Here is a 16,491-nt window from a genome sequence, read left to right as displayed (position 1 = left end):
TTTCACTTTAAAATGTAAAAAAATTAAGTTACAATTTAAATCTATCATTGCATAAAATTAATATAAAGACTGGAACTTTTTTGCATTAATTGAATTTCTCTGATTTTTTATTGTCATATCTTTTAACTTTAATGTTACAGTAGTTTGCGATTACATATTCAAATTCTTAAGAAATAGTGAAGAATAAATATATATACTGAATAATAAGTACATCTAGTTAAGTTTTAAATGCTGCTTATTAACTGAAATAAGAGCAGTGAGGAGGGATGAGATCCTGCCTTTGTCAGAAATGGATTTATGTTATTTTGATTCAAGAGGTGGAATGTACATCTGTTTACATTGTGAGAGCCTTAAAACTTCCATGAACAACACAGACATCTCTATTTTCAATGAAAATGCACATTATGCAGCAGGACCTCAGCACTTTCCTTTAGTTTTACTGCTTCCAGTCCCAGATTATTTTTCCTGATACAAAAGCAATGGCTGCATTTTCCTTGAGTCAGATGATTCTGTTGTCGTAACAACCCAGGTGCTTTTTCAATTTGAGTTGGAGAGATTACCTAAATGATGACTGAAATCCTTGCTATGATTGCATCAGGGACTCTTGTGCCATGGAAATTACTAAAACCTTTTCTTTCCGCTGTTTTTTCTGACTTCTGAAAAGTAACTGGTGTCCAAGGGGTTTGGCTCTTGGTAATTCAGCAATGAACCCAGGGAACAAGAGCATAGGGAAACATGAATTATACTGCTTCTTTCTACATCTCCACAGATCATGTTGTGGGCTTCTGTTTCCATAACATGATTGATTAGTATTAGATGTGACACAAAAATGTTTCAATAAGTCTGAGTGCTGTAGTTCAGTATTCCATCATAGATGTAATATTGCCCTAGTGCCAGAAAGTTTTGATAATAGGACAGGCAATAAATTTTCCTGTCAGATATTCCCAGGTATTGGGAAGGTGTGCCTGAAGCTAACAACTACATGGTCTCTTTTTGGCCCTGATGTTTTAGGGGTCTGCTCCCATGTCTTTCCAGAAGGGGACTTCCAGCCCCACGAAGGACTGAGCAGCCAGTCCTTAGGGGAAAACACCACACTCGCTCCAGGTTGAGTGAGCAGGCTAGTGTCACACACTCTCTCATGCTCTGTACATCCCCTGGCATCACGGGGCTCCACGCCGCCTTCTCCACTTAGGACAAGGTTGCTATTATGTGTCTAGCACAGCTTTCATGTTCTGCCTCCAAGGTTTTAGTGTGGTGTTGTACTCTGAGCACACGCGGCACATTCAGTCATTCTGGCACTGTAGATTATTTTCTCTTCAGGGTATTAAACTTCTCCCATATCCTTTATTCCACCTACGTTCACCATCCAGATGGCACTTCTTGCTGATGAACTTAAATAGTTATGCAAATTAAGATTAAAAGACTGGCTGTGTCTCATCCTTCCATTGTTGTGTTTTGTTCTGTGTCCATATGAAAATTATCAAAGTATTTTTCTTAAACACCGTGCAGAAAATCACACGTTGTTCACACAGCAAACTCTGATCTTACAGGCTAAGAGAAAGTCAGTTGATCTACCTAGTGAAAGCTAACAGTACTTTGAATTTGCACAAATGTGCTACTTCAAATAACAAATGATCTACTTACAACTGGTTAAACAGTGCTTATCCACTATAGTGAGTGTGACATTATTGTAACTGGCAAGGGCATTTCACAGTAAGCTCTCAGCAATTTGCTGCTTCTCATCTTTGTTCTGCTTTCTTAAACCTTTTTCCTACAGTTATTATGGGTGCCCGTACTTATTTTAAATGTTGGGGTTCCAAAGGTGTTTGAGGCATTACACTCTGAAGCTGTGAATAAGACATCAAGTACCAAAGTGTTCTGAAACACAGAAACTTTCTCGTGTTCTAGTGCTAGCTACAATTCAGCCAAAGTGATTTATCATACTTACTTAGATATTGAATGTTTGAAGTCTTGTGCATGTTTTGCATGCACACACAGGTACTTGCATGGACACACCCCCTCCCATTTCCTTTTTTGGAGGGAAGGTCTTTTTCCTTCTTTGAGTTCTGGGAAAAACCTAACACTATCCTTTGGAAATAGATACTTGCTGCCCAGTGACCTTGTGCAATTATTGCATCAGCACAAAGGGAATACTAAATTTAATAAAACATTAAAGTAGCATTTTATATTGCTCTTGTATGAGTGCAGGAGAATGTATGTAAATTGTGAGTAATGATCATAAGTGGTTCTTATAAAACTGCTTTTCATTCAATGGTTTTTCACTATTACTTTATAAAAAAATACCCCAAAATGACAAAAATCCCAAACCACAACAAACCCACAAATATATAAATAAATTAAACAAACAAACAAATAAAGGGAAATAATTTCTCTGTAGCTGAAGGTAGTTAGAGAAATTAAATGTAAGGCCTTATAAGTTGACTAGGGGTCTAGACCTGAGTATGTGCATATGGCATAGACCAAATGGAAACTTTTTCAAACCCATCTTCAGTACCTGCAACTTAATTTGTGTTTAAATTTCAGAATATAAAATGTCTCTTCATTTGCCTTATTTTGCTTTTATCTCAATTTCATTTGCAGAATGCATCCGCAAGGAAGCCCCACGCAGTCTCCTCCCACAGACACCTCCTTCAGCAGTCGTAGGGGAAGACAGCTACCACAAGTTCCAGTAAGAAGTGGCAGTATAGAGCAAGGTATCAAATGATGAGCTTGTGATTGCTCAAACTCTTTGATTTCTTACCTTTCTTTACTTTAAGTCTTCTTGCGTAACCACCTGTCCAGTGCTATAATTCTACCAGTAAAGCAATGGAAGAGAATGAAAGCATCTTTGTAGTTTGGGAAATACAGTGAAGTTTGACTGGTGGGTTATTACATGTGGTTTAATCGCCTTACTTTTCTAATACCCTTTCATCTTTATATTTCCTATTAGAGTCATGGTAGTTTCCAACATGTCTAGTATGTTATCGGCCAAAAAAACCCCAAAACAAAAACGGGGGCAAGGATTTTGACAGTCTTACTCATTTCTTATTTTGTGGTTTATTGTTGTGCATTATTAACTTAGATTAATAATAAACGTCACAGATCTATTTTCCTTCTGGAGTTCATAGTTCAGTGAAAAAGAATGAAAACAATTACCATGGGAAATGTGAGAGTACAGGTCACCAGTCCTTCCTTGCTTAAGAGTAAACTGATCAGGCAAAGAATGCTGCTCTTTTCTGAAAAAGACAATGTGTATCTGATGATTATGGAAGATGTTTCTTACATACTAAGATCAAATAAGGATTTACATTGCTGTTTCCTTTTCTAGCAACATACTACACACAGAGAATGAACTCTTATGGTAAAATGAAGTGGCACAGTGGATAATATTTGTACATTCATGTGTTCTGTGTTTAAAAAATCTTGTTTTCTCATTGACTACAAGCAACAACTGAGATTGGCACATACTACAAGGTTTTCATCTTTGTGGAAGTTAAAGAAATGCTTATAATGATGCAATATTGTAGTGCATTGCAGAACTGTTAGCAGATCACATTCTTCAACAGATAAAGCTGCTGACCATGACCACTTTGTCATGACAGATTACCAGTGAGATTTTCTTGTATGATGGCTTGCATTAATCTGCAATCAGTTTGCATTAATGTTAAGACTGTGAGCTGTGATTGCATACAAACCCTTCAATTAGCACATATAAAAGGTACTCTTGTTTTATAAATGGATTTCTTTTGAATGACTAATATACTGATATAAGTGGCTTTTATTAACTTCAAATGTTCTATTCAGATCCTCTCATTTAGTAGTGACTCTAGTACCGCCTGAATTATAACTAGTTACAAACTACATTCAGAGTTTCTATTTCTGCATATTAGCAAGTTGGGAGTGTTATAGAGAAATGTGAAAAGTAGTGAATTTCAACTTTCTTCCATATTTCTACTTTTATTTCAGAACTTGGTACAATATATAATGATGAATCAGCTTCAATTTAATTTTAATTTGGCTTTCCTTCATATATTTTCTTTCTGCTGGTCTTGGTAACTGGTGTGTGAGAGTAAAATACCAGTTTATGTTTTGTTGAAGGTGTTGGAAATGAATGTAGAACTTACCATGAAAATAAGTAGAAGTGGGATGTGTACAGAAGAGGAAAAAAAAATTAAAGTTGAGCAGAAGTCCAAAGCTACTCTAAGTTTATAAAGTTGTTGATACCGTGAACACTTGTAAAGTAATTCTGTTTCAGTGAACTCCTGTTTACACTTGTGCTCAATATGCTTGCGCCTTATATATAAAATGTGCAGGTAGGATGCATCCTGTTTGCTTTGTTGTTACAAATCCTGTGCCGCCTGTGTCACTATGGCTATTCCACAGCACATGGAATCGGTGATAAAGAGATTTCCTTCTCTACACACTACTTTGGTTTCATCTGTGTGACTGACTTTGCTTCTGTAAGGGAGCTTTTCCTATTTTATCCACATTTAATGCTCTGTTCAGGCGCAGAACATATTTGCAGAGGAGTACTAAATTGAATAGATTTTATAATACATGTTTTAAAAATTGTGTCAGTATCTGTTGAAATACATATGCTGGTATGTCTAACTTAATACTACTGTTAGAAATTAAATTCACTAGGGCCATAAGACCACAGTACTTGTTCTGATTTACAGTACCAGATTTTAATATTAGTTTCACTTCTCTAATCCCTTAAATGAGTACCAGGGTCAAATGTAGTGACCAGAAGTGATCTGACCTTAATGTAATACTGAACCCAACACATACTGAGTTCTGTAAAAGATCTACATGAACTGTGCATGAAAACGGAGTGTGTCCTTAATGGTTTAAATTCACAGTCAGCGTAGATGCAGATGCTGTCAAAATCTAGTGCCATATCCAAATGTCATTGGAAATATTTCAAAATGCATTTTCTTCCTATATTTTGATGGTCAGCTTGACGTCATGTGTTTCAAGGAAAACCTGTATGATATGCCATAAAGTATAATTTTTATAGTAAAGTACTTCTTTACGTTCTGCAAAAATCGTGTTGTTTTATGAGAGCCATATACTCATCTAAATATATACATCTATGAGTCTGAATATATACATGTATGCATTTAAGTCAGTTATACAAGGCATAGTGATTGAGGCAAAAATATTGCATATTTGTATATCAAAAATGGGCTTCTTATTTGCTCTGTTGCACATTTGGGAGACATAGAAGAATCCAGTGAAGTAATTTTATTACTCTTTAAAGTCCTCATTATGGAACTAATGAGAGTTAATGAAGAAGCAAGAGACTGGTAACAATTTTCATGTGGAGAAACAGAGTGATATTTTAAGTACAAATCTTCAATCTTTATCTATCAATTGTAACTGATCCTATCTACACTCATAAGTCTAGACTGACATTGTATTTCAGACATTCTATTTTGTTGTCAAGTTAAGAACTAAACAAAAGGTTGTTTCCTTGTCTCCAGCAAATGATGCTTAGTTGCTACTCTGGTTGGCAGTCTGAGAATGGTAAAAATTCAACTTAGGAGAAAACAAGGTAGTTTTACAAGGTCTTGAATAGTACACATACTTTCTTTTAAAAACCCCCAAAACTCACAGAATTGTTACAGAGAAGACCAAAGCAGCGATCCTTATTCCATTACAGAAACAGAGTTATTACTACAGATCAGGAATGGAGAAACAACCTTAAATGTAGAGGAAAAGATCAATTTTTAGGACTAAAACTTTAACTGTGTTATAATTCACACTGGCAAAAAATGTGAAAAAGTACAGGTTTCTTGGCAATTATGTTCTGAAGGGGAGAGCAACTTTGTGTAACTTTAGAGTGGAGAAGAGGCATAGTTATTTTTACTTGAGACAATACTAAATAAATAATAGCAACTTGAAGGCATGCAGGCTTTAAAAAGTGGTTGCAGTTAAGATTGTAGGCTTCCGTTATTTTTCAACAGAGTGATTTTTATTTTTATTACAGTCATATTCAAAGAAGATATAATTGTATTTATTTCCTTTGCAACCATGACAGCAGTATTTCTTAGAGTGCAGGACACATTGGCATGCTGTTGTATTGAAAGGTCTTGGGATGTTTCAGTATTGAAAGTTAGTCCTGTATAGGTGTGTCTGTGTGTGTTTTCAAGACATCACAATTTAATAGTAATTTCCCTAACTTATGCTACTGAAGAAGTGGTTTTGATTTTATTTTATATTAACGGATGATTTTATAAAAGGACCTAATGCTATGAAGATGTTTTGGCTCGGTGACTAAAGCAGTGAAATTCTAAGCCATGGTAAGGACAATGGTGTATCCTCAATATGTCATTCTGTGATGGGCTGTAAGAGATTGGCATCACTGGTTTTTTTTATTTGCATCATATTTGAGTGGAACTGTGCAAATCGTTAAGAGGGGTGGGGATTCTGCATTGACTTTGCTTTTCAGCTGTTTCTATAACAACTTTGCGATGTAGTTGCATGGTTTTTAAATTACACTTTCGTATAAGGGATACATCTGTGATCTTTACTCAGTCCGTCCTCTGTCATTGCAGCTATCAAACTTCACAGGAATTCTTGCTTGGATAAGATTTGAGGGTGGGTTTCTACACTTTTGCATAATGGTTGATTGTTGTATTGCTAAAGGAAGTGAATACATCAGCATATAGTAGGGATTATATTATTACTCTAGAGAGTAAATAACAAAACAAAACAAAAAAAAACAGTACTCTTGAAATTTATGAACCAGAAATGTAAATGTACAATGGCTGTAGTATAGCAACAATCTTTCAGGAGTAATTTGTGCAAAACAGGTCTTACTCCCTCTGTCTGCCTTCTATTTGGGTCTTCTTTTGGTTTCTTTTTCATAGCTTTCACAATGTAGTTTCCTATTTGAGAAATCATATAATGAGAGTAAGGTTTGTGATAATAGCAGTCTGTTTCTATGTAAAGAGCATCTGTAAACCTGACTGAAGCAGTGTGGTTGTATGTGTTTCCAGCATTTGGTTACAGCATTAGGGCTCATGTGGTCACACCAAGCAAAGGAAATGTGCATCCAGCAGTAGGTGTTGCTGTACCTTAGCTCATGTTGGAAAAAACTTTGTTCAGCACTGGCATGGAAGGGGAAGGGCACGTTGTGTGTGTGTGTGCTGCTGCTGTTACATGAGGGAAAACTACATGAAGACTCTGCTGGGACTGAATGGGCATTACATGTATAAAGTTCACGTGTGTGATATTTGTACAATGGTAGTGACGTCACAGGGGAACAATATTTTGATGTCCAGTATTTTTTCTTTTAACAAATAAGAGTCGGAAGTTCATACAGAACATCAGTATGCTGTCAAATAATACACTGAGTTGCAAGTATCTTTTTATATTTAACCAAATAAGATCCCAAAAGAAAAAGAAATACTAGTGAAAATAGTTCTGTGTTTGTGTACTTGATCATTGAAATGTCATTGCAGTGAGAGGATGGTTGTGGTAACGGTAAAAGATCAAACCCTTTCAAGTTGTTTTTTTTTTTCAAATCTATCAGTATAAAAATTGAGTAGCAGAAGAAAAAAAATCCTTTCAGTTTAAGATTTCAAACTATCAATGTTGTTTGTTTTGTCTCCATATTTCTGGTTTTATTTTTAAATTATTAGATGGCACTGCATATTTTGAGGCAGCTTGTGGAATCTTTACTCATGCTGGAGTAAAGCACTGCTAACTTTCACAGATGAATTCAAGCCTCATAATCTTTTATGTTTTCCCTAAAAATGCAATTTTTTATAGTCCAATGGGTATTGAGTATTAATTTCAGTTAATAGAAAATAAATTTGTAACACTCATTATTGCAGAAGAGGCTTCAAATTGTGCTATGTGGTTCAGAAGTAAGAGTGATATTTAAAACAATTTAAAGATTTTTATGTCATTCATAAATTTGGATATGATGATACTTCTCTAGCAGAATACTTAAAGACTCCACAATCTGGTTCTCTGTAACATCATTGTTCCTGTTAATTTTAAAGAAAAAGTCATAGGCTTTATTATTTGTCATAGTTTATCACTTTAATTTTCTACATTACTTTTACATATGCTGGAGTACTGCGTACTGTACATGCCATTGTCACATGTAACACGTTTCTTTATCTAACTTTAAATTTGCTGATTTCTTTTTCTGTTTCCATCATTCCGTGCATTTAATTCATTGAAGAGCAAGAGAATTTTAACTCTCCCACGAAAGGTAAATATTTATGTAATTTTTTACAAATGTTTGGCAACTGTTGATACTGGCTTTTCCTTCATTATACTTCATGTCAGTATATAGGCTTTAGTTAACAGTCTTAACATGCAAAAAGGTTGTTGCTCAAATATCGCTATGCTATATGATGCCCCTCTTTAGAATCTGAAAACGGTTTCTTTTGTGATTTCTCATACTCCTATTAAAATGCAATATACTGTATTTAACAGAGATATTTAACATGGCTCAGAAAGTGCTTGATTGAGTTAAAGTTCACACAGAGACTTAAGATTTTTCCCAAACTTTTCTTGAGTTCTGCACAGCACATGCTTCTAGTGATGCCATGATCCTTGGCAGCTGTGAAGGATGTTTCCTAGGCGTGGGCTTAGGAATAATTAAAGGTGATGATGGTCAGAAACCATTTTTGTATGCAGAGAGATTCTGAAAAATGAGCTGTGTTCTGCTTGCATGTCAGTCCCATGTCAGAAAGTTACTCCTGTTGTAGGGCAGGTTTTAGGGGCAGACATGCAATGCTCACCTCCTATGAATTTATGCCTGTGCTGAGATAGCAGAGAATCAGTGAGCTCATACAACAGGTATCTAAGACTGTCCCACAAAGTGAAAACTGTAGTCTGTCAAAGCCACATTGCAGAAAACTCCTATTTTTGGTTTCTTTTTAGCTGAAAGTAGAAATTATTTCAAAATCCAAATGAAGCTTGCAGAGACAAAATTTAAAAAAAAAAAACAACCCACCCTTTTAATGTTAAAATCAAAATACTACACAATATAAACATTACTAGCACTGATTAACCTTTTCTAACCTTTATTCCTGAGTCCTGCTCATCTTGGGAAATTCTGGTCTGAATACAGTCTTGGGTGGGTCACAGCCAAACTGTGAGTTGAACTTGAATCAAAGTATTTCCTACAAGTACTTTATTTTCTGAACGGATGAGTGCTTAGGTAAAAATAAAGCCACTTCTCCAGGGATGAATTCCAACACCCATGTCAAACATACACAAGTATGTTTTCATGATAATGTTAAAAGGAGATGAAAAAGAAACACGTAAATTAGGTGTTAGCAATTATATGTTATTTTTGCAGTGTTTAGAATATGAAATGTCTTAAGAAAGTGCTAAGTGGTTGATTTTACAAATTATTTCTGTCTCAGTATTTATATTTCTCTCAAACAGGACAGTACAAATCAATCTTACCTGTTTGTTGATTATGCCTCTGTCAAGATTTGGGCTGCAGTGGATTTTTTTGTTTAAAACAATGGACTTTATACAGACAAACTAGACTGTCTCTAACAGGTTTGTAAAAGAACTTGTTTCCACAAGATTTGGATGGATCTGGCCCAATATTTGGGTGTGTCTAGAAGGTGGTGGGATATTTACATGCACAGATTCCTCTGGCTTGAGGGAGCTGGTGGCAGATGAAACCCAGGGGCTAAAAAGGGCTGGGCAAAAGAGCAACAGGAAGAATGAAGTGCCAGCAGATCTGGGGGACCATAATTATCTTAATTTGAGCTGATTTACATTAGTAGCTTCTTATAAGATGTAAAAGGAATAGATAGTAGGTGACTTAGAGATGAAGATGGGAGAGTTACAGGATGTTTTGTGAAAGGAGACATAAATATGAGGCAGAGCATATAGTGTAGAAGTGAACAACACTGAGCATATGACTCTGCAACAAAGCAAACATCTGTTCCTTGTAATCCATGAAAAAGGTTGCAATAAAGTCTTCAGCAGATTATGAAAATGCTGACTTTTTTTGCTGCCAAAATCAGTGGTTTGTTGTTTTGGTTGTTTTGGGGTGGTTTTTTTTCAAATTTTAGGAGGTCTTTGTTTGTTTTCTTGTTGTTTCCTTTTACATAGAAGCTTCTATGTGGATCACCCCTGAAGCTCTTTGAGAAAGAACTGAATGTTGCATCATCCAGTTCATGTTTCTGTATTGGCATATCTTCCCTCTGGAGTGAGTTGTAGGTGGCTCAAGATGGCCACCATGCCTCTGTGTGTACTGAGACATCCAAGCTCATCCCCCAGCTTGGAAATCTGACTTATGTGCCTTGGTCATTCCTTAATTATGACTGGGAGGAGGTCCAGAGAACCATTAGCTCCCATGGAAAGGAAATCCACAAACACAAGCTTGAACTAGTTACAGCAGGTTCTGGTCAGGCAGAGCAGGGTTCAGAGCTGTCTCCCTCACTATCTGCACGTTGCCATTCTTTTTTGAAGTTGTTTATTCAAAGAAGTCATAGCAAGTTCTTCATCTTGGCAAAAAAATTGATTTTTTTTAGTAAGTGTTACTTACTTTATATTTCAAAACATTTATCTGCTCATAATTTTGTGTGCTGTTTAAATTTCATGGTAGAGCTTGCTGTGAATTTTTAAAGCCAGGAAACCTATTGCAAGGATATTTTGTGTGTGCATACTGCAAAACTCATCCTGAAGGATCAACAGAATAATTTCTAGAGACTAGAGACTCTGTATTATTTCTGAAATGGATCATCCCGGTCCAACACCAGTGTGACTTCATTTCCATGCCACACAGCCATCTCTGCACTAGAAGATTCTCCCATCCAAATCTCATTACTGCTTTATTTCCCTGCCTTTGTCATGGACATAAGTTCTGCCTATTTTCTTCCTCAGCTGCCACTTCTCAAAACAGATGGGTTTTTATTATTTAATATATAATTCCTCAAACCAGATAGTTTTTTCCCTTGATTTCTATCCACAGAATATCTAAGTTGCTCAGACAGATGAATCTCCTAGCTTTTACTGTGCAGAAAGGCTGTGTACATGCTTCTAGACTGCACTACAGGTGTTATTGTTCGTCACTGTTCAACCACTCTTCTTAATATGAAGACTGAAACTGAAGAATAGATCAAACCTCTCTTGTCTTTTGGAATAAGTGCAGTTCTCTCTTCCCCTGCCTGAACCTGTTGGTTTGCCCCAGAAGCACTGTTATTATGAGATAAGTTTATGAGATAAATTTTCACTTCAACTTACTTTTCAGTACTTCATTATGTAAGAAATCTTTGATTCATTTTAGATTTCTAGACCTTTTCTCTTGAAGTTTGCATCATAAAGGACAGATGTGTGATAAATTCTGGAAAGAGTTACAGCTATCTGAAATCTTGATGCCAATTTCTTCCTGTTATGTAGCTTACTCTGACATTTAATAGGGCAGGTAAGACTTGGAGATTTTCCAAGTCATACTTTTTGCCTGCACTTCTCTTTCTGTCTTGACCATCTTTAATAGAAATATGAAGTACTTCAGGAGAAAATTCTGCATTTGTTGCAGACTTCATCATTACAGAAAATGGTATGGCCAGTGCTGACATCCATAGGTTTTCTGCCATCTATAAAAGTACGGTATGGTTATCAGTTTGAATCACAAACCATGTAATGTCATAGTCATTGTGGCATTAAAGCCATACTTGGTTTTGAGCAAGAATGTCCTTTAGAAAGGTATTTTCACTTAATGACTACAAGGGATGGAAGCTTGTTCCTGGGCTTAATCACCTGACTTTTTAAACAAAGATCTTATTACTTATCTAACTTACCTACCCTTTTTTGAAATGTATGAAGGGATTCTTAATAGATGTTATTTATTGACAAAATACACTGTTTTCCAAAATTTCTAGAATGTAGGCTCTTCAGTGAATGTTGTGATATGAAAGAGGTGGATACTTAAAGAGTTAGAGCTCAGGAATAAAAAACTAGAACTAGAAAGGCACCTACAGCACTTATGCTATTGCGTGCTAGTTCATTATTGTTGCCTGTGGTACAATCCTTATTTAAATGATCCCACATAACTTTCATGCATTATGCTGGCACACTAATAAATTGGTGTTTCAGGCATCATATCATTTTAGAATTTTGCATATAGTGTAGAGTTTAGACCCCATTTTAAATCTTAAAGGGAGAACTTTCAACCTTAAAATTACTTTTGTTTCTTTTGCCCTGGCCCTACTATTAATGCTGCTTTTTTAACTCTCAGTGATTTTCATAGGGTTGGTCTGGTTTTGGTGCGAATGCAAGTTTAATTTCTTTTAAAGTCATATTTCTGGAATTGTTAGATTCATATTCTGTGGATAACAGAAATATACCATGTGATACATTCTGTCCAGAAGAGTTTTATTAAAGAAAAAGGAAAACTTTATCTGCCCTACTACATCTGATATATTAGTATATCAGATTATTGTTGTGTTATTTTGTACATAATTGAAAAGATAGAATATATTCTGAACATTTAGAATTCTAGCCAGTTCTAACTTCTCCCTCAGTTAAACAGCCTTTAAGGGTTGAAGCATGTCCATAATAGTTTCCTGAGGATACTAATAAAGATGAGGCCTGTAAACTAGTTAAGGGCACCAGATATAATTTTATAAATCTTAACATAATAGCCATATATTAAAAGGAATGTGACTAGCACATGAAATCTTAGTAAACAGGTAAAGTCTTAGAAAAAGTTAGTGGATATCTCCTTTTAGAAAAAAAAACAACTGTTAGTCTGTCCTAATTTTATTCGAGGGTAGATTGCATGCTGAAAATAAGATCTGTAGCTATTTTATTTAGTTTATTCCATGTCTCTTTCAAGTAGTGTCTTACAGAATTGCGTATTTTAGACTACCCCCAGTTTTATTGCTAAGTATGATGCTATATGGTATGGAATGGTCCCTCTGGTCAGTTGAGGTCACCTGTCCCACCTTTTTCTTCTCACAGTCTACCTGGGGCAGGGGGAAGCCAGGACAGGGCAGGGGGCTGCAGCATGAGGAACAGAGAAGGCTTTGGTCCTATACAAGCACTGCTCAGCAATTGCTAAAACACTGGTGTGTTACCAACACTTAGTCACAGCTAGAAGAGCAGGCAGCTGTGAAGAAAACTGCCTCCATCCCAGCCAGACCCAGTACACCTGGAATTACAGGAGTCAGATGGGTTTCTACATAGATTAATGGAATTGAAATATAACATTTTGATTCCATTCATATGTCTGTCATTTCTCTCCTGCATGGCTTGATTGTTTATGTACATCATTGGTGTTAACCTTCATGTGATTTATTAGTAGTAAGCTTTGGCTATAAAGTTGCACCCTTTATTTAAGCAGTCTGATGAATGAGTTATCTTCTCTCAATTACTTTTACACTGATCAATCTCACATCTGAATCATCAGCCCTTGAAGAGATGGGAGTTACAACTCTTTGAAGTGTGACTTCTGACACCAGAGAATAACACATTGATAAAATGGATATTGATTATAGTTGTACCACTGTTTTGAGACACTGATGGTAAATCTTCATATTTTAATTCTAGAGCCACTCTAGAGTTTAAAGGTCTTGGGATTATAATGCTTTGATCTGTAAATTACGTGTAGTTCTACCTATCAAGACCTCCATGAAAAGCACTCTGTAAATAGTGATGTCCTAAAAGAAAGTAAATCCATATTTTCCTAAGAGGCAGGCTAAGTAATTTTTATGTCAAGTTTTTGTTACCTGTGGCAACCAGCCATTTCCCAAGAAAGCAATGTGATCATCTGGTGTTGTTACCTATGGTTGTTACAGTTTTGCTAATGTGCTTTTGCTCCTGTGTTAGACTTTTTTCTGCTTCTCATGACTAATGTGTAAAGGTTTTACCAAACCACTAGTCAGGCAGATAAAATTTTCCATCATGGAACTGAGCTGCATTCAGCATATGCTCAGATGTGCATAGTAAACAAAGCTGGAAAGAACACATTTGGATTTTCTAGAGTAGTTTCATGCAACTGCATGCTTAGAAATAAATTCACAGCTAATTGGTGCTAAATTATATTGTACTTCATGAAGAAAATAAAAATTCTCCATTAGAGAATTTAGATTTACTTCACAGTTCTCATTAAATGTTCTCATATTTTTTTTTGATATACATACATATATATAAAGGAAAACAAGAACATAAACATGTTAAGCTTAAGCATTTAAACACAACAAAAATCAAGAATTACAGAATTAAGGTTGAATATTTACTCGGTCTTTGCTGAAGTAATAACCTCTGAAATAGCATTTAATTACATAATGAAATATGTAATTTCATTTCAGAATATTCTTTCTGAGGTATCATAGGTAATACACGGTAACATATCATATATATTATTTAGTACAACACACAGTTGACAGGCTAAAGTACCTAAAATTCACACAATGAAAGGATAATGTTTAGAGTGACTCTAATCTGTGCACCATACACATGTAGGGCTAAATTTTTAAAGGGGTCTCGTTTTTCCCTCTAATTTCATATCCTCGGTCTATTTCATGCATGTATGATAGGATTAAGATACACATGTTTTTACTTCAGTCTTTAATTGATCTATCTTAATCCTTTCATATCTGTCCTTAAAATAAGAGGCCATCTTTAAAAATTTCTCCTAAAGTGCTCAATTTTGCCTTCAGATGCCTCCATGCAACTTCCATTGAAGTAATTGGAGCTGTGCCTGCATATCTGATGGTGGAACTGGACTCATTGCAATTAAGGTACACATTTACTGACATATTAGTCATCTGGAATAATTGCTGGGCCCAGTGTGACATTCTGCATGTGCAGAATTTGCTAAATTGGACTCTGTATATGGGAGATTGAAGATAATGATAACTTTATTTCATGCCTTAAATTTGTAGCAAATTGTAATGTAGTTTATTGTACTTAATTTTCTTATTTTTAAATAAGAAATGTGGAAGGAATCCACAATGATACCTTTATATATTTTTTCATACCCAACCAGCACACAGACATTCTATCATTTCTATGAGCAAGTTACAAATGGTATGTGCAGGCACAAATGTGATTTCTGCAGTAGCTTATAGTTTAAAATATTCAATCCTGAGTGTACTGCCTTTTTTTTTTTCTTAATGTTATATCGTTGTGCTGGCAAAGCACAGACAAAAAGAAATCTGTAAATAATGCTACAGTGAACTAACAGCATAAAAGCCACACATACAAATTTTAGTACTTCTTAATTGAAAATACATGGATTACATATTTCCCAGTAATTTAAAATTCTCTGTGTTTTGTGATTGCAAGTTGATTACATGTAGCTTTAATACAGGTGTCTCTCTCATCACTGATTTGAGGAGGGCCTCTTTGACTTATAAAAGTAGTTGTTTTGTAGAGAGAAATACAAATCCATGGTTGGCACAAAAGCAGAAGATTTTGTGGAGGTTGCCTCAAATAAAATTAAATTTGTGACACATAAAAAATTCCAACTTAAAATAAGTTTCTCTAAGATGTTATAACCTGTTAAACCACAATGAACGTAATGAATACTACTGTGATTTAGAATAGTTACTGATGAATATTTGGGTCTAGTTCTAGAACTGTTAAAAAGTGCCAGTTTTCATGGTATTGATGTTACCTGTATTGCTTTGAATTTAAAATGCTATGAAGTTAAAGAATAGCAAAATATATAGATCACTCTGAAATTTGCTCACTACCAGAAGAGTTAAGTTACTTGGAGGAAGCCTTCGCCCAGGGACTTTTACATCACTTTCTCTGTTAGTGCAAGGTTGTCTGCCTGTGGCAGGTTCAGCAAATATTCATTGCCATAACTTGTTCAAGTTGAAGAAGATATTCTTTATAGCATCACAGCTCCTTGAAGGTGCAAGAGTTCTGTTTTTAGAGAGACACTGACATATGGAAGTTGAAAACACAAGAACAAATAATTATTTGAAGTAAAGGTGATCATTACAGAGCAAAGTAGTGATTTTAAAGGAGGTCTTGTTAAAAAACTTAAAACTACTAGAAAATGACTGTGTTTTTGATATGACTGGTTGAATGGAGAAATAATTCCTCTCAAATAGTCTTAGCTCTGTTAAACTACTATGTTTCAGGATAGTAGGAGAAGTTAATTACTTTAAAAATAAATTTTAATAGCTGATTCATTAATTAATTCTTAGAATGCTACTGTAATATTTCTACATTTAAACAAACACATGCTTAGGTGATCATGGATTTACATCCTTTGCATCCAGAATATTTAACAGGTTTATAATTCAGCCTACCACCTAAATTTTTTCACTGTTTTCATATTATTTGTTGCACCAGCTTGATTATGTGTAGAAATTGGGATGTCTGTCCATTTTCAGGTAAAGACTCTCTCAATGAAAGTGATTGATTTCTTGACATTAGTGTTCCTTTGTTCTGTGTTTACACCCTGCTTGTTCTACATGTTTGTACATTTCTTTGTTTTGTTGAAATGGAAATAAGCGAAATTTTTTGCTAAACCGTTTGTTT

The 16,491-nt window shown here is 35.2% G+C and overlaps 1 protein-coding gene across 6 annotated transcripts in view; it reads left to right on the top strand.

Annotated features, from left to right (window-relative positions):
* The window catches only part of LOC310907646 (regulating synaptic membrane exocytosis protein 1-like), a gene marked incomplete at its 5' end in the record, with an annotated part of 133,611 nt that overhangs the window by 53,984 nt on the left and 63,136 nt on the right, over positions 1-16,491 (top strand). For 5 of the 6 annotated variants that reach the window (XM_083858041.1, XM_083858036.1, XM_083858040.1 and 2 more), the window contains one exon: positions 2,602-2,714. In XM_083858041.1, the coding sequence (XP_083714167.1) occupies positions 2,602-2,714 (113 nt within the window). Of the gene's footprint in view, positions 1-2,601; positions 2,715-8,200; positions 8,231-16,491 lie in introns of all 6 variants that reach the window. The other variant, XM_083858037.1, reaches the window with a different exon arrangement.

This window comes from Zosterops lateralis (assembly GCF_965231275.1).
Source record: "Zosterops lateralis genome assembly, chromosome: 3".
Lineage (NCBI taxonomy): Eukaryota > Metazoa > Chordata > Aves > Passeriformes > Zosteropidae > Zosterops > Zosterops lateralis.
The sequence above is the reverse complement of the archived record's forward strand: the minus strand, read 5'-3'. Positions and strand labels throughout refer to the sequence as shown.